This window comes from Triticum aestivum, chromosome 4B (genome assembly GCF_018294505.1).
Source record: "Triticum aestivum cultivar Chinese Spring chromosome 4B, IWGSC CS RefSeq v2.1, whole genome shotgun sequence".
Taxonomy (NCBI): domain Eukaryota; kingdom Viridiplantae; phylum Streptophyta; class Magnoliopsida; order Poales; family Poaceae; genus Triticum; species Triticum aestivum.
Window position 1 is genome coordinate 66,833,674 of NC_057804.1, and position 18,445 is coordinate 66,852,118.

Sequence of the window (18,445 nt, forward strand, 5' to 3'; positions counted from 1 at the left end):
CGGAACAAGTTTACTATCGAGGGTGTCTTCCCAAATAAACTTGTTGATGTTCTGTTTAAAATGTCTATATTCTTGCAGCAGTGAAAATTATTGACTAAATCGGCGGATCGTGACGGCCTGGAGATGTGGATCAACAGAGTGCGGGCGTCTGCCAATTTGTTGTCTTCTCCAGTCGTTGGCGCTTCGTCGTAGCTGCTTTCCCATTTCGTGCGTAGGTGGTGGCCTGCGTGCCCCGTTGTCTAATTTGGGCTTGTGTGCCGACTAAATTGTTGCCTCTCTAGCTGCCCTACGTGGGTGTTGTTGTGAAACTATGGTTATGTTGTCGTCCTCAGCTGGTTGTGAACTCTCTCCGTATGGCTTTATCTATAAAGTCGGGCAATCACCTTTTCTCTAAAGAAAAGATTTGTCTCAACTTTGTACTAAAGTTATACTAAAGTTGAGCCACTTATTTAGGACGGAGGGCGTATTAATTAAGAAGAGAACAGAGTTTGTTACAATCCACCCAAATATCGCATGAATTGTTATTTTCACAACGCAATTGACCCTAATTTTTTCAATATGGCAGTGACCCAAAGATTTGCCTCGGACATGATATTGTTGAGTAAAATTGTTGGCGGCGCCCTCTTGTTGCGGAACACCTTTGCGTTCCTCTCGTTCTGTGTGGACCACGAGACAAGCATGATAAGCGAAGCCATGGCCTTCCTCTTCGTGGTGCCGGCGCCAGTTTGACTTACCCACCAATTCTTTACGGAGTCCTCTAGATGCCAAGAGGCCAACCCAAGTCCTCGAGACGTAGCTTCTCCATCAAATCCCAAAGCCTCAAAGTGTAACGGCATTTTAAAGAGGTGTGAGCCACACTCTTGCACTCTCTTGCAAAGGGGGCAAAGCCCGCAATTGGCCCATCCCCGCTTGTCAAGTCTATTGGCGGTCCAAATTTAGCCTTGAATAGTCAACCATGCGAAATACTTAACCTTTAGCGACACCAAGCCTTCCAAACCATGTGATCATAGGAGAGAAGGTCATGCAAGGAATTGCGCCTTGTAAGCAAAGGCCGCAAAATGGTGCCCACTTCCAAATGTGCTCAATGAAGACACCGGTAGTAGGCCTGATCTTGAGAGTCCACACATTCTTCTTTATGGCCTCGCACACCATTCGATTCTTTCTCAATGAGGCATCAAAGATAAGCAGAGCAACGTCTTTGGGCTTGCGTCCAAGAAACCAACGAGCGTCCCAAAATCAAGTCCTCGGCCGTTCCCAGCAGTGATGGTCCTGGAAGCGTAGAAAACCAAAATGGAGTCCTCCACCCGTTCCCAGCAGTGATGGTCGTGGGAGCATAGAAAAACAAAATGGAGTCCTCGCCCCGTTCCCAGCAGTGGTCGTGGAAGCATAGAAAAAGAGTGGAGGTTGAAGCATAGAAATGGTAGAGGATTTGGTAGCATGCGTGTTGGCTTGTTTTGTTTTTGGACTGCGGCCATCTAAAGGGACACATCACGACAACTTTCGATAACCTGGGAATGGTAGCTACCAAGTTCGATTCAATTTGTTTTACCCAGTCTTCCAAATTTAGCAGATTGTTCCAACTCAACTCAACATGTATTTTGTATCCAATGAGGTAGCTCAGCTATAGACCACATGTCACGACGGTAAACATACTACCAAAGTCTACGACCAACCCCATACACCAGACTGACTAATTTGATGGGCAGGAATCCAAGAATGTAATTATTGGGCAACAATAAAAGCAATCAACCATCACAATATAGATGGAGCAAATCATTTCGCTTGCTGACAGCTAGTATCCATAGCTGGGATGGTAGGAGCCGCCACCGTAGCCTCCGCCATTGTGAGGAGCAGGCCCTTCTGCACCTGTGGGAGGAGCCCCATATGGCGGCGGCGGGTAAGAGCCGTAACCCGGATCAACTGGCGGAGCAGGAGGATTGGAAGCCGGTGGCCGGGTTTGTGGAGCAGCTTCCGCCATGAAATTCTGCAGGCAAACAATGGCCATGAGCAACAGGTCAACTTAAATGGAAGAAACAAAGCAATGTCCAACCTGTATTGAATGTGTTCAGCCCGTCTAGAGATAGATCTGACATACACATAAATAGCAACAACAATTTGAAGTGTCTCTCCATTTCCATTGTTCATTCCATGAAGCTACTCTTTGCAATTAGGCTTTTAATTTGGCCAGACATAGGCCGGTGTTTTGTTGTTGCGCATAAGCAATATATGCATCAAATTTCTACATTTTGACGCCACACTATGCCCTCTTTCTCATCTTGTTAACGCTCAGGAAAACATGCTTCTTTTTCTACATCATCCAAAACTTCAATCGATGTTGTTTTGCTACATGTTATCAGCATCTAAAAGTTGGCGTCGTAAATAGCGATAAGCATACATAAATATAAGTACTTAACCTGCGTCTCCTAGTCATGTACTGCAGCCTAATTCCGGTTGCATCAATATATAACATGATTTATATTTCATATCTATATATAACATGATTTATCAATGAAACAAATTAACTGGCCGACCAAGAGCTTTACAAAGCACTAGTACAAACATGCATGGTGCACTCTTCCCAAATGGATTCAGAAATAAGAACTGGCAGAAATATCAAAGAAAATTAAATGAGTCGAGCAGCAATCATGAACAATTTTGGAGAATACTAGCGCAAGTAAACAACAGGTCAGAGGATGGGTAGAAGACTGACCTGGATCAGTTGCTGGGCAGTTTGAACTTGGGATGCGCTTCCAATTATCTCCACAGTCATCTCTCCAGGTGCACCTCTGCTTTCTTGAATAGTTACTGCTGCACCACTGTGCCTACGGATATAGCTGATACTAGCACCAGCCGCCCCAATCACAGCATCAGCATAGGAGAGAGGAATTTGCATGTTATGTACCTTTTGAGGAAATACACAAGAAATCAGTATGTACCTCCCATATCAGGAAGCAGCAATTCAAAAGCAGCCCACCATCCTAATGCCAAGTGCAGGTGTACGACACAACTAACCTGAGAGGCCACATGCAGTGGTGGTTGATTGCCTGAAGTACCACTTGGTGGTGCCTCACGTCCATATGCAGAAATGCCATAGTGCGGCTGCTTTTCCATAGGCGGCACATCTGGACGGGGATAATAGTTGTCTTGTGGCCTTGGAGGCATGAACTGTGGATTTCCACCATAACCTGGACCACCAGGAGGGAGGTTTGGAGGAGGAACCCAGGGTTGAGGAGGCGCCCAATGCTGTGGGGCTGCCATGGGTTGTTCTCTCTGCACACTGTGCATTTTCATCTGTTGACATGGAAATTTACAGTTGTAAATGCTGCATCCAAGAAACTTATTATTGACAGGAACATAGGGTGCCAAAACGAAATCGAACTTACTTGCTGTTCAAATAGTGGGAGAACGCTGTGGTCAACAAGAAATTTTCTCAAGTGACTTGCTATCAACTCCACTGCTTTGTGGACACCAAGAGGCTCGCCTTGTATCTCCACAACTCTATCGTCATTTAGTGCAACAGGGGGCACATTTTCTGATAAAAATTTAGAATGTTAAGCTAAAAAGGCATATAGCATAATAATGCTGACGCTACGTAGCATCTTCTCCGAATGTATCAAATTATCCCATGCAGTTTTCAAGTTAAGTAGTTCCAGACTTGCAGAGTTGCAGTCACCAATGATGAATATCAACATCCCAGTTTAGAGGACCAACTGAATTCTAAACATTTGAAAATGCTAAATGCTACAATAATAAAAAGCTGAGCACATTGAAAAATGAGAAGAAAAGTTAAGAATCTTGCATGTAGTTATAATAAGCTGTTCTGCAAACCTATAAGCAGAAGGAAGGTTCAAGTACACAAATCCTATGAGATAGCAGAAATACCAGATCTGGGTTATTTTAAAGACTATTAGGTTAATGTTTGGTTTGTGCCATATCACACCCTACCAATTTTTGCCAACAAGGCTAGGCAAAAAATTAGGTAGAGATTCCTTGGCCCTTGAGAGTTGTGAAGGGAATGTGAGGTGGTGTGGGCTACTTTTCATAGGCAACCAACCAAATGATGGCCAAGATATTAGGCTGGCAAAATTTTGGCACGGCACATATAGGCACAAATCAAACATACACTTAGTATGTGAACTCCACCCCCAACTACAAAATCAGGTATTCTGTGCCTACCCAGTAGTCCTATAGTTTGTATATATGTGTTTGCTTTTTCGTGGTGGGGATTTGTAAGTCATGTCAGCATATTAAAATAGCAAATACAGCTCTCCTGCATGGTTCGAAAAACAAATCCATGTCAGCATATCCAGGCTTACCGGGAAGCCACGTCACCAAAACCAACCAATCATCATGGTAGTTTTGGGTGAGGGGTCGAATTCTCCGATTTTATAATTGACTGGTGTCAAATGAATGCTTCAAAATAAGGAGTTGATTTCTGAGCAGGCCAGTTTCCTTGGTACCAGAATGGTTTGTACCCCAGGCATGGAGCACATAATATTCGTATTGAAGGAGCACATGAGGCATGCGCATCTATGTGGGCCATCATATAGAGTATAAACACTGAGATAAGTATCACCATTTTCTCTTATTTTGATCAGCATGTAACAAAGTCACAAGACAAGGCATAAACTCGATGACCAATATATATACATACACATATATCATGAAGACAGAATCTAATACATGAAATGGAAAAATGCAAAAGCCTTACCAACAATCCGGACAACTGACTTTGAAGAATCTTGTATGGATTTAATTGTTGCTCCTTGCTTCCCAATAAGGCTGCCAGCTTGGGAGGCTGGCACTAGCAGTCGTGTTGGTCCTACATTACTAGCACCCCGTTGGAGCTGACCAGATTCACCATCTGAACCATCAGTTATCCGCTTATGAATTTTAAGCAAGCCATCCATAGCTGGAGATATCGGTTCATCTGGCTCATCCTTTGCTGAAATCATTACCTTTAAATTGGAAAATAAACATTGTTCACTAAATTAGTACTAAACACTTAAAGACAGCTGTTTTAAGAGCACAACATGAAATTACATAATGGATAATTATTTAGAAACAAACCATTCGACCCAGATGAACTCAGTGAATGGGGTTACACATGCATAACTTAAGTAAGAATGTAACTTGGTAAGTACCGTAACTATGTTTTGCTAGATCAATATCACTTCTTAAATTTCCAAACTTTTCTCCATGGGTTTAGCATTGCTAACACAGGGGATTATGTACGAAATCCCACAGGTGTATTTAGTTAATAGTATCTCCACATATCTTCTATATCTAAATAGCTAGCCCCCACTAACTATTTCTCATCTAGTAAATTAAACAATCAGAACCTGATTGCTACTCCCTCCGTTCCTAAATATAAGTCTTTGGAGAGATTTCACTATGAACCACATACGGATGTATGTAGATGCATTTTAGAGTGTAGATTCACTCATTTTGCTCCGTATGTAGTCCATAGTGGAATCTCTACAAAGACTTATATTTAGGAACGGAGGGAGTACATTAGAGTCACAAATAAGGAGGCCAATTAAGGAAGTCAAAAGGTGTACATTTTCTTAAGCTGTGGATAATAATGCTCCTGAGTATCATTAGATGGATCTCCTACTGAAGCTCAGTTTAATTTAAGTTATATCAAAGATGGTAAACACTAGCAGTGAGCAGTTCAGAGAATAGCAGCAGATGCAATCTGATACTGAGATGGATCCACACACAAGAACAGCAAAATGTTTGACATGACAGTCCCTCCACATATAGTCAAACGTAGAACAATGTTCGGCAAGTACAGGTGATCAATAGACTGCCTTTTTTTTGTGGTTAACATGCTTTACAAAATTCAATAGCAGCAGATGCAATCTGATACTGAGATGGATCCACACACAAGAACAGCAAAATGTTTGACATGACAGTCCCTCCACATATAGTCAAACGTAGAACAATGTTCGGCAAGTACAGGTGATCAATAGACTGCCTTTTTTTTGTGGTTAACATGCTTTACAAAATTCAACATCCTTCATAATGGGAGTTGTTATCCTTTTCAAGGGTCGAATTTTCTGTGTATCCTATGCAATAGATCCTAAAGCCCTATAAGAAAGAATACCAACATTTTGTTATCTTTCCAAGTGGCTTACGAGCATAACCTGGTCCACTTGTTGATAATTTAAATACTCATGGCACTTCGTTGAGCAAAACGCTCAGGCTAATTGCACAAGGACGCAAAAAAAGGGATGCCGATGTAGCATTTTTTTTCAAATGCATGTAAACTTCTTACTTTCATCTGATGATAAATTAGCATCAAATTCATCATGTAGTCTCATTTTGAAGTGTGTAGTATGTTTTACGCTCACTTATATAAGTGTATGATTCTGTTGTACACGCTTGTCCTTTTAATGCATATTTGGTCATTTGTCTTCATTGGAACAATGCTGGTCATCCAATCAGGCAGGAAACCTTGCCCCAGTGATCTCCTTTCAGTTCAAAAATCAAACAGGTCGTGGAATTTTACCAGATAATATATGGAGCATCTTGAAAGGAATCTTCATCCAAGACTCAAAGGACCTAGATCGCGGCAGAGGAGGCCAAAACTGAACTTTCAGACCCATGTCTTTTGGAGACGTGGTTTGATTTGGGTCCTTAGACTGCAGTCAACCTGCAAACAGTCACTTGTGTTGTCATTATCAAAGCCATTCAATTCAGGACTTTGATGAAAGGTATATTTTGATTCATATTAGTTTTAGAGCCACTCTTTTTGTCTTTGGTGAACTTTTGAGTTTTATTTCAGAAACAGAAAATGTTTTTATGCTAACTTTTCATCAAGTTAATGAACTGGAGTTTAGGAAGCAAGGATAGCCCCAACTAGGCATTTTGGCAATAATAGAACATACTGGACAATGAATTAGTGGTACAACTGATATAGTCTAGTGTTTGATAAACCAACAGATAATTCTGGCATTTGGTAAGCCAAGTGACACCGTAGTGTATCATAAAAACTAAATCATGCCAAAAATGCTAAATGAACAGGGTACACGGCTTGGATGTGGCTTCTTTCCTTCAGAAGAAGTTTTCAGAACAGTGATCTGCCACCAAGGAAAAAGCACTTCCATGGCATCATGGATGATACATTTGCTTGATTCTATGATCAATCTCTTTCAGTTATACCCCATTCCATGAATGGCAACTTGAAAATATTGGAACAGAAAAACTTAGTCCCAATTGTACTGATACATCCCCAACCAATACTAGGATGGTATTTATTTTCCATTAATTGAAGCTAGACCCAATATCGATTAAAAATCTTAGTTTTGTTGACTGGAAAACGATATTGGATGAGACAATTTTAAACACAGAACTGATAACTGATGTTGAGTTATCTTTGGCTGAAGTAGTTTCTTGCATATTACTCCCTCCGTCCCATAATGTAAGACGTTTTTTGACAATAAGGAAACAGAGGGGGAGGGAGTATACAGCATCCTAACTGCTGACCAATATAAGGAAACAGGGGGGCAGGATTTACTAGGGGTTCAAAATAAAAGAATATCCAAAAAGTGGAATCAACTAATGTCCCTAAGAGGTATAGCTATTGCACAGCAGACGTGACACCTAATAGCGCCCTAACAGAAGGGGTATTTCCAATTTGCTAAGCTATAATATTATATTTTTTTATTTGCGTGTGCTGAAAACTATGTGATCAATATCTATGCAAAACAGTTACCAATTCATTTTTTTATGTGAGTTGATACTTGGTTTTAACACCAGTGACCAGTGTGTGTATGCTGTTCTGCATCAAACACATCTGACCTAGTTTGCAGAGATGCAGAACAAGAAATGATGATTACTTCCATTATTTTCATTGTTATAGAAATTTGCTAAAATATCGTGGATGATCCAATTAATATAACATTCAAATCTCAAACTAGTTAAGGACATGCTAATAGTTACATGAGTATTAAGTTGCTACTAATCAGAAAAACAAGGTCTTGCTCATAAGTCATAACAAGTAGCTCAATCAACAGCTGTATTTTAGTTTCTACAAGGCATGTTCGTTGTTGAACAAACAATTTCTATTTATATCCCATGTTCAGATAAAGCTTAAGGCCTCATTTGGTTCCTAGTATAGGAATATCATAGGAACAGGAAAGTCATATGAAATGAGATGGCATGCATCTCAACTCCTACAACAAAAGAGATGGCATTTGGTTCATAGGATAGGAACTTTTCCATTAGGTCTGAGCTAAAATATTTTTCTTTGAAATGTGAAGGATAGGAAGCAATCCTACATAGGAATAGGAATCCATTCCTACAAACCGAAGGGCTCAAAAGGAAATTTCCTATAGGAATCATATAGATAGAATTTCTACAAAATTCCTGTAACCAAAGGAGGAATGAGGTACCAAGCAACTACCAGCGCAACTACAAAATTCCTCAAGTCAATGAGCATCAAGCAAACAACGCTGCACTGAGCACACGAAACAACTACCAACACAAAATGACTAAATAAGGTACCAAACTGTTAGGTTAGGGAACCATTCCAAATGTATCTTATGGGGCAGGGTGGCAGGGAAACCGGGCAGTAGTGTACATAGATCAACATAGGGATTTACCAGCTCATAATAAAAAATAAAAAAAGGGCAGCCGGTGCATGTAGCTCCTGCTTGCGCAGGGTTCGGGGAAGGGTCCGACCACTTTGGGTCTATTGTACGCAGCCTTTCCCTACATTTCTGTAAGAGGCTGTTTCCAGGACTTGAACCCGTGACCTCATGGTCACAAGGCAGCAGCTTTACCACTGCGCCAAGGCTCCCCTTCTACCAGCTCATAATAAATGAAAAAAAAAATCATCAACAGAAAAACCTTTTAAAAGGTAGTGTTGCAAGAAAACAACACACAAAACCCACTATTGACAATATAGAAATATACTGGCTGCATTTTTTTGATAAGAATACGAACTCGTCATCAAGATTTTATACAGATACTTACTGCTCTTTCTGTTACACCAGGTGGGCCATCTAGTATTTTTATGCGAGCTTTAGACTCCTCGCACATCCTTTTGATAAACTCCCCTTTGCGGCCAATGATGGCACCCACCTTCTGGGCTGGGACCAGTATACGGAAAACACTATCTCCTGGCCAACCTGGCCACCTCTTATCATCACCCTCTACCTGCAAGCTTTCCTGTTGCTTCACTTCCCCATTGTATGCATTCTCTTCCTGGTAAACGTTTGCTGGTTCATCATCATACTGAGTTTCTGGTTCTTCGCTGAGCAAATTTGCTTGCACCTCGTTGTATGTATTCCCAGCTCCTTCCTCGAATTGGTCACCGGGCTCTTCGTTGTACGAGTCACTGGGCTCTTCATTATACTGCGCCGTATTGTCGTAAGAGTTGAGTTGCTCTTCGTCGTAAAGATTTTGAGGGAGTTCACCAATGCCATGTTCCGTGAAATTTTCTTCATCCATAATTTCTGGTGACATAAAGTAAAAGGATTAGGTAAGAAACCGCCACAGCCACCACTGAACTTTAAGCGGCATATAGGATTCAAAATCTGAAGCAGTATCACGCCTTATTGCATACACATGACTCGTGATAGGATGTAAATGTAGCCAGCAAGCAGGCACCATTTCAAACACTTACGCGGGCTCCTTGAACGCTCTAGCAGGGTGCATAATTGACTCTCAACAACTTTGATTTAGAACATTTATGCGATAGCAGGAATTCTACCAAGCAATCCAATCGAGCTTAAGAACCGCACCCTCCCCCCCCCCCCCCCCCCCCCCCCCCCAAAAAAAACCCGCTTCAAACGTACCAGTGCCTTGCCATAATCCCACAAATAAAACCTAAGCCGCGTCCCCCAGATCAGCGCGGGGCACACGAGTCTCCATACAGCAAACCCTAAACCCTAACCACGCCGCAATCCCGAACCTCGCCCTCGCCGTCGGGGCTGAAATTGAAACCAGGTCTCGATTCTCAGACCCCGAGGCGGAATTGGCGAAACCTCGGACGGGAGCGCGTGAGCGAGAGCACGGCAGGGGCGAGGAGATCGCGTTACCTGACAGAGGGCGGAGGGGAGGAGGCGGTGGCCGGCAGAGGGTGCGGCGATGAAGCCACGGGAGCCAGCGAGGGGCAGAGAGTATCGGATGGGGCGGAGGAGGAGCGGAAGACGACGGCTGCGGATTTGGTGTGTGTGGGGAGGGTGGGAGGGGAGCTCGTGCGCGACTCGTCCCGCACTAGAACGGAGAGCCGCCCGCGGTCTTCCACGGAGACGGAAATGTCTCGGATCCCGCCCATTGTTGTACTATCACAAGCTCAAAAAAAAAAGGTTGGGTACTATCACAAGCTCAAAAAAAAAGGTTGTGTACTATCAATCTGACGAAAAAAACATATTCATCTCCACGCTCCATGTGTAAATTTTCGTAAAAAAGGATAAGTTTTGTGACCTGTATAAAAAAACTCTAGTGCTTCCAACACTTGCTTTTTAACGCCGAGTAAATTGGAACGGAGGGAGTAGTATATACTCCCTCCGTCCGAAAATACTTATCTAAAATATTGCCTTTTAGAGGCCTAGCTTTTGTTTATTTTGCCCAGAGCACCTCATATATTTTCTTTATAAAATTTTAGTTGTTGTTAAAAGAATCAAGGTTTTTTACTCCCTCCGCGGCAAGTAATATGGATCATAGTAAGTATTATTTGAAAAAAAAAATACTGCTTCTAAAGTTCATCCCGAAAGAAGAAACACCATCACTGTTAGATTTTTTTTCCACGAGAAGCTCATGTAAATGAGGATATTGGATTGTATAGCGAGAGTGTTAGAGGATAATCCATAGATGACCTCGGGCTCATCTGCTCCCTCATAAAACAGTAATGCAAAAAAAGCAAACAAACTCGAAAGATATCACATTGTTTTATTTTTTTGCAAAAAAAATCAGATTAATTATAAAGATTCATCAGAAGCACAAAGCACCTCAAACATAATAAAAATTACATCAAGGTCCATGGACCACCGAACGGTCATTGCCGCGCCAGAACGAGCCGTCGACGCACCACTGTCGCCGCTCCCATATTGGAGCCGGCCTGGCCTTATTGATAGCAGTCGGGAAGTCTTCGTGCACGTGCCCCTAAGGGCCAACACCCTGGAGCCGTAGTTGTCGACTTGTCGTCATTGAAAGCCTTGAATCGATCTGAAGAACTTGACCAAAAATCTCGTCGTCGCGTATGCACGGTCAGAAATCCTAACCTCACCGCCCCAAATAGCTGGGAGGAATCTACAAAGCTCCGTCTAATCCATCCCAACAGACAAACTTGAGGAGGATCGGAGCCCGAAAGACTGATTTGAAGAAGGAGTGTTGTCATCCGTCCAAACGCCGTCCCTACGAGCACTAAAACCCTACCTATCTACTAGCCGGAGTCGAGCCACCAGGAATCTGCTCCCCGTTACAGGCCGCCGGAGCGGCAAGAAGAGGGGAGGCGAACTCATAGGCTCGCCGACAACGATGAAGGGAAAGAAGACTTTTTCCCAAGTTGCCTTGGGAAAGAGGAAAGAAAAGCTACATATCTGTTCGGGCCTGCTAGGAGCTGCAAATTTGCTTGCTAAAATGACATTCGAGGTGGTAGTTAAAAAAAATCAGAACCTGGTGTCCCAAATGCCTATTTTTTAAGTTCCATTGGGAGCTGTTTTTTTTCTAGAGCTCCTGGAATGTCCAAGTCATTTTTTATGTTGCGAAAAACTTCCAATCTATTCATCATCAATCATGGCGGGTACAACGAACACCAGAAATAATAAAAATTATATTCAGGTCCATAGACCACCTAGCGACGACTACAAGCACTGAAGCGAGCCGAAGGCGCGCCGCTGTCATTGCCCCTCCCTCGCCGGAGTCGGGCACAATTATAGTAGACAGTCAGGAAGTCGTCGTGCTAAGGCCCCATAGGACCAGCGCACCAGAATAGCAACCGACGCCGATGAAGGATAACGTAGATCGAAAGGATTCAATCCGAAGACACACGAACATAGACAAAAAACAACTAGATCCGAGCAAATCCACCGAGGATAGATCCGCCGAAGACACACCTCCACACGCCCACCAACGATGCTAGACGCACCACTGGAACGGGGGCTAGGTGGGGAGACCTTTATTCCATCTTCAGGAAGCCGCCACCGTCTCGTCTTCCTGAACAGGACACAAACTCTAACAAATCTGAAAGGAACGACTAACAACAGAGCCCTCTCGCCGGCCCTTACCAGGATCCACCTCGCCTCCATGGCCCTAGGGCCTTCGGAGACGAGGCAGACCTGCGGCGAGCCGGCGAGAGGCACAAAACCTAGCTTTTTTGGTGCAGGAGGAGGAGGAGGCGGCGGCTGACAATGTCCAAGTCATTTGTCCATGAAATTTTGCCCCCTCCGCATACTCAAGCATCTTCTGTGCCAAAAAAAATTCAGATTTTTCTGATTTGTTTTTCTATTTTTTAATGTACTGTTTATGCCGGGTGCAAATACAGCCAAGCACCAAAACACGGCCCTCTTTATCAGCAAAATCCTAAAAATAGTACAAGTATATTGGAAACACATGGTTGAGTGTTCTACCTATGTGCAAATATATGTGAAAGAAATAACATTCGTGGTTGCCTTCCAACAAACAAGAAAACAAAAATGGTACTCCAAAATGCCCCTTTTTATAGCATCGTTTTTATTTTAAACTGCTTGATCAGTTGCTCTTGCGTTTTGTCGAGCACGTTTTCATCTCAATCCATGCAACTATCTCACTCATGGACCAATTGATGGATAAACCCGCACATTTTCGTGAGGTTAGGAGGTTAAGCATAGTGGAGATGTTTCGAGAGAGGTGCTTGGGTTAGAGCATCTACAACCAGGTGCCCCATTTAGGGCCGCACATATCAGCGCGCCAAGAAGAGGGCGGTGCAGGCCGCCAACCGCTCCAAGTGCGAGTCCTGCAGATTCCTTTGGTTCCACTCCTTTGTTGTTGAGAGTTTTGCATTGGTCTATTTTGTTCTTCACTGCCTTAACCTCTGGATCTTTTTCACTCGCCTTTATCTTTTGAGAGGCCTTTTTTTTTACAGGAAAAACTCTCAATCTATTCATCTTCAATCATGATAGTACAAAGAACACTAGAATAATAAAAATTACATACAGATTCATAGACCACCTACCGACGACTACAAGCACTGAAGCGGGAAGACGCGCCGCTTATTATTGCCCCTCCCTCGCCAGAGTCGAGCAAACCTTGTTCGTGCTAAGGCCCATAGGACCAACGCACCAAAACAACACTTCCGCGGATGAAGAGTGTAGATCAAAATGATCTAACCTCAAGACACACGAACAAAGACGAACGACGAACAGATCCGAGCAAATTAATCCACCAAAGACAGATCCGCCGGAGACACACCTCCACACGCCCACCGATGATGCTAGATGCATCACCGAAACAAGGAGCCGCAGTCTCGACTTCCTGACCAAGATACAAACCCTAACAAAGCTCGAAAAAAATCTAAAAACGGAGCCCTCCCACCGGCCAGGTCCGAGATCCACTCCGTCTCCATGGCCCTAAGGCCACCAAAGACAGGACGGACCGGCGCTGGCAGGCGGCAGAGAACTCTAGCTTTTTGGGAGGCGGCCGCTGGCTAGGTCGCGTTAAACATCGCCTTTCATCTTCTGTGGGGCCTTCAGCAGGTTTATTTTTATTTTTTTAGAAACAAAGTCAAAAGATTTGCATCTGAATTGCTTCTTCCGCGGCTCCGAGCTCCGGTGCCCTTGCAACCCATGGTCATTTCTTGTTGTCATGCTGTTGGGCTCCCATTGGCAATGCACCGCAAGGCCTAGCTCTACTTGTTTGTATACAAGCCTTCATTATGTCAGCAACCTAGCTTCAACGCATGGTCATTTCTTATGTGATGTCAGCAACCTTGTTGTCATGCTTGTATGTTCCTCCCTTTACTAATCCCTCTGTCCATAATATAAGACTTCATATCTGCCATAATACTTTCTCTAGGTTGCTGACATCATTTGTTCATCAATATGTTAGCAAAACAGCCTACAATTCATCCAAGAAATACAATGATACAGAAACCAGGGGCACACGCGCACACACACATATCAAAAGACACATGGTACCAAAGGTTTATTTCAGAATTCCTAGCCGAACCAGTGAGCCCATCTGTTTGCGTAAGAACACGGGTTACCGGAAGGATTTTTTTCAACTCAAAATAGTTGGACAGAGATAAAACGGAGAAGGATGATACATGTAGGCCGACACATTCTCAAAGCGAAATATCTGGGCCCATCAGTCGCTCCTCGGCTAACTCCTTGAGCCTCTGAGTCACCTTTTCAGCAACACGCAGGTAGGCTTGCGCCGATGCAGAGTTCGGTGACGATATCACAATTGGCTTGCCTTCGTCCGAACCAGTTCGGATGTCAATTTCAAGAGGTATCTGTTGAGGTAAAAAAAAGGGTAAAATGAAGTTAGAAATGACTTTCCCCACAAAGGCCCATAGACAACACTACTGGAATGGCCAAGCAGAAAACATAAGATTTGGGTGGACCAAAAAAGGATCAAAGAAAAAGAGTAATCTGCCTTAAGATAAATCAACAATAAAACTGAAAGTACCCGACTAGACTGTTACATTATAAAAATTAAGCCACATTATCAGCATAAACAGATAGATGCAAGATGGTTGCTATAAGTACATACCAATTGTAATAAACTATGAAAATCTGACAAACTTCACTCACCTCGCCCAGAAACTTCATATCCATGTCTTCCGCAGTTCTCTGAGCTCCACCTTCCCCAAAAATGTAAGACTTCTCACCACACTTTGGGCACTTGAAGCAACTCATGTTCTCTACTAAGCCTATAATCTGCCAAAATATACAGCTGAGTAATGCTGGGAAGGGTGGAAGATTTAGTGAAATATTGGACAATGGCACAGGCTAGAAATTTAAGCTAATTATTTTTCACTTGTGAAATGAATATGCCTACTGTGATTGGATTTAAATGAATAGATTGTGACAGTAATAAACTAACAATAATAACTGATGCTGGTTGGCAATAGCATTAACATATAAACAGCAAAATGAGCGGTGTGACAGGAATTATAGTTCTATCTGAATTAGTATTTAATATATAATACGCGCAAACAGCTAGAAACGAAGAAATAAGTACAGAAATCACAAGCACAGAAGTTAAATTGAACATACAGGAACTTGGACTTTACGAAACATGTTTGCTCCTCTTCTAGCATCAATTAGAGCAATGTCTTGAGGAGTAGAAACAATTAAAGCACCTGCAGAAACAAACATGTAAACAAATGCTTAAAAAAATGTACACATTGGTGTTGAATCTTCACAGAACAGACTTGTAAATACCAGATAACCGAAGCCTTTGGGACATTGATAGTTGAGCATCACCAGTGCCGGGGGGCATATCAACAACAAGAACATCCAGATTACCCCAGGCTACTCCCCTTGTCATCTTCTCAAGAGCACTCATTACCTGATACCAATAATTGTTTGGTGTTAGGGGATTCCATGTGGTCAATGCATTTCTAAGATAGCACATACCAATTCATCCCATGCTACTACTATGAATTCTAAATAAAGTGCAATGTAAAACTTAATAGTGGTAATGACAAATAACTTCAAACTAGGCACAAACAATTCTGACATGCTTCCTGTTCCCACGTCGTACTTGTGCAGTAATATGCATGTTTCTAGTGATTCATTTATTTTTGTATTTATTAAGGAAGGCAACAGGGCAGGAATGTTTTTCAGACATCTGCAACAAGAAATTAATGGAAACACGAGCAAAAACAAACCATAGGACCTCTCCAAACGATTGGTGCATCTTTGTCTACAAGAAACCCGATGGACATACATCGCACTCCATGGTTCTCAACTGGAATCATCTTCATGTCTACAGACAGAGAGGAAGTTACAGTCAACCAAAAGAGATGTGGCAAACATAAGCAAACGAGCAGGTAAATAATCAGCAATGAAGTTCAGAATTCTGGCAGTATAGGTAAATCAGTATCCACAAAATTATTAGTGACAGGGTGGGGATAATAAGAGGCTAAGCCACCGAGCATCACAGTTCACATGTTAATTAGTACTCCCTCTGTTCTGAATTATAAGATGTTCTAACTTTTTTCTGAATCAGATGTATACAGATGTGCTTTAGTATGTTTGTTCACTTATTTCAGTCCGTACGTAGTCCATATTGAAATATCCAAAACGTCATATAATTTGGAACAGAGGTGATACTTGTAGACTCGTACAGAATTATATGCCCGAATAGCTCTATTCAACTCAACTCATGTAGTGCAATGTTAAAATTGTGATAAACACAATATGCTTTTCCGCAAATTGTGACTGCCTGAGACTTTGAAGTTATAGTTTGTCAGATGCATTTGATTAAAAGGGTGTGTCACCATAAGCTTGAAGCCTTGAACTAGCCTGAAAATACTGATATGACCAATATGCTCACATACTTAAATGAAAGTAGCAAGCGTGATCCACATACAAACTGAAGCACCGTTCAGTAAGGAAAATATTGGCATGCCTGGGTGTTATTTGCCTGATGATAATGGGAACTGATTTCAAACAAATAATTACATTGTTCCAAGTAATTCTCAATATTTTAACAGACTAGACCATCTGAGTTTACTGCTTCATTCAGAACTTAGAACAGAGATATCAATCCATAATGAATTAATCACAATGTTTGTAATAGGGAGTTCTCTTCAGGTCTTTCTACATAAAATGTTTTACTACCATAAATTTTGTGTTGAAACCAACATTATTCAAATATAAATCAAAAAATATATATATGCATAAAAAATGTGGGGAAACAATAATATCTACTCCCTCCGTCCGAAAATACTTGTCATCAAAATGGATAAAAAGAGATGTATCTAGAACTAAAATACGTCTAGATACATCCCCTTTTATCCATTTTGATGACAAGTATTTCTGGACGGAGGGAGTATCTGTTAGGATCTTAGAATATGTAGCATTACCAGAACCACAGGAAAACCTCATAACTGACAATAACAAAAATGGTAGCTAGTTATTGTAGATTTAACTTTTCAGGCCAAAAATATAACATTGTTGTATGGCAAATCCGCATATGTTGAGAGAGGTACAGCTGATAGTACCTTCACTTACTTCAGGCTTTTCATGCAGATGCATCATTGTGGGAATGGATGGTCCATATATGTCAGCATCTAGCAAACCAACCTTAAGCTTAAACTCCTTCGCAAGTGCTACAGCGATGTTAACTGTAACAAAACAAGTACCAGATATAAGGAGCATTTTATCGAATACGCCTCTCCATTTCTGCACAAGAATCATAAGTTGTTCGTCTCGATTCAGTATAAGTTTGGTTCATGACAGTTTGCATGAAAAGGAAAGAGAGATTATGCACCTGCATCATTGGCATCTAGCTGCCCCAATCCCTCTCCAGAACAGAAAATTAGTTGAATGCCTTAACCAGAATCAATTCTACTTCATGATAGTTAATGGGCATATCTTAGTCTCGCATCAATTCTACTTCCATGCGAATTTACAGCTTTCTTTTCTCCTTTTAGGAAGTATATGAACTCTATAATCCTAATGCATATTCCAATATACAGTACCTTACAAGTCTCTGCACTAATAATTTTAAAAAGAAAATACCAGAATAGAACCTGCAGTGGTGGACTTGCCGACGCCGCCTTTCCCCGAGGCGACGGCAATGATGTCACTGACGCCACTGATTGAGAGGCCGCCCTTCGCGGCGGCGCTGTAGCATCTGCTGCTACCAAGCAAACCCTATAAAGAGCAGGACTATGAGCACATTTCGAGAAAGCAATTCGGTGGAATGAGCATGAAATGGACGCAAATGTGCAGCGGTAACTCGTGGGAAAATTGAACCATTTGTCAGCTATAGGAGAGGAGCTGTGGTCTCACCGAGCGAGAGGCGATCCGGAGCATCGGGAAGGAACAGCCCTGCCGGAAAGAGAACGTGTGTTCTTCTTTTCCCTTCTCTGTTACTGGGACGGTGTGGTGGGCGGGAGAGGTCGCGGATTCGCTAGGTTGCGGTGGGGCGAGGAGTCCTGCAGGAGCGGCGGCACCAGAAGGGGATCCGGTGGAAGTCGACGGCGGCGACCTTCCAGGAGGCGGCGGCGTCTGTGACGGGAGGGATGTTTCGTTGGCTGGACTTGGAGGGCTGACGGTGAGGGACCCGCGACTTGGGCCATATGGGCCGTGCCTCGTGGGCCAGGCCACGGGAACATAATTTCACAGTTGTGCTTTCGGTTTCTCGTTTTCTTTTGCGGGGTTTTTGTTCCGATTTTTTTTCTGGTTTTTGTTTTTTTAGTTTGGATTTCCTTTGCCTTCGTTTTTTTATTTCCGGGGTTTACAAGACCTTTTAGGAAAAATAGTTCGTCCAAACCTAT

The 18,445-nt window shown here is 42.6% G+C and overlaps 2 protein-coding genes across 2 annotated transcripts; both read right to left on the reverse strand.

Annotated features, from left to right (window-relative positions):
- Positions 1-1,533: 1,533 nt before the first annotated feature.
- LOC123091055 (flowering locus K homology domain) lies at positions 1,534-10,276 on the reverse strand. Its single transcript, XM_044512449.1, has 7 exons — positions 10,050-10,276; positions 8,983-9,464; positions 4,712-4,958; positions 3,384-3,532; positions 3,013-3,291; positions 2,711-2,902; positions 1,534-1,984 (listed from the first exon to the last, which is right to left on the reverse strand). The coding sequence occupies exons 2-7, from the start codon at positions 9,457-9,459 to the stop codon at positions 1,793-1,795; spliced, it is 1,536 nt and encodes a 511-aa protein (XP_044368384.1). The 5' UTR covers positions 9,460-9,464; positions 10,050-10,276; the 3' UTR covers positions 1,534-1,792.
- A 3,830-nt stretch (positions 10,277-14,106) lies between these two features.
- LOC123091056 (iron-sulfur protein NUBPL) lies at positions 14,107-18,202 on the reverse strand. The gene is made up of 8 exons (XM_044512450.1): positions 17,958-18,202; positions 17,696-17,819; positions 17,165-17,287; positions 15,827-15,924; positions 15,378-15,504; positions 15,210-15,295; positions 14,745-14,870; positions 14,107-14,443 (listed from the first exon to the last, which is right to left on the reverse strand). Exons 1-8 carry the CDS (start codon positions 17,979-17,981, stop codon positions 14,273-14,275), a joined length of 879 nt encoding a protein of 292 aa, XP_044368385.1. The 5' UTR covers positions 17,982-18,202; the 3' UTR covers positions 14,107-14,272.
- Between the last annotated feature and the right edge of the window lie 243 nt (positions 18,203-18,445).

Excerpts from the sequence above, each read along its gene's own strand:
- LOC123091055 (XM_044512449.1), bottom strand. The coding sequence starts at position 9,459 with ATGGATGAAGAAAATTTCACGGAACATGGCATTGGTGAACTCCCTCAA. Across the intron at positions 4,959-8,982 it reads CTGGTGTAACAGAAAGAGCA|GTAATGATTTCAGCAAAGGA; the intron begins GTAAGTATCTGT and ends TCCAATTTAAAG. Across the intron at positions 1,985-2,710 it reads CTGCCCAGCAACTGATCCAG|AATTTCATGGCGGAAGCTGC; the intron begins GTCAGTCTTCTA and ends GTTTGCCTGCAG.
- LOC123091056 (XM_044512450.1), bottom strand. The coding sequence starts at position 17,981 with ATGCTCCGGATCGCCTCTCGCTCG. Across the intron at positions 15,296-15,377 it reads CCAAAGGCTTCGGTTATCTG|GTGCTTTAATTGTTTCTACT; the intron begins GTATTTACAAGT and ends TTGTTTCTGCAG. Across the intron at positions 14,444-14,744 it reads ATATGAAGTTTCTGGGCGAG|ATACCTCTTGAAATTGACAT; the intron begins GTGAGTGAAGTT and ends TTACCTCAACAG.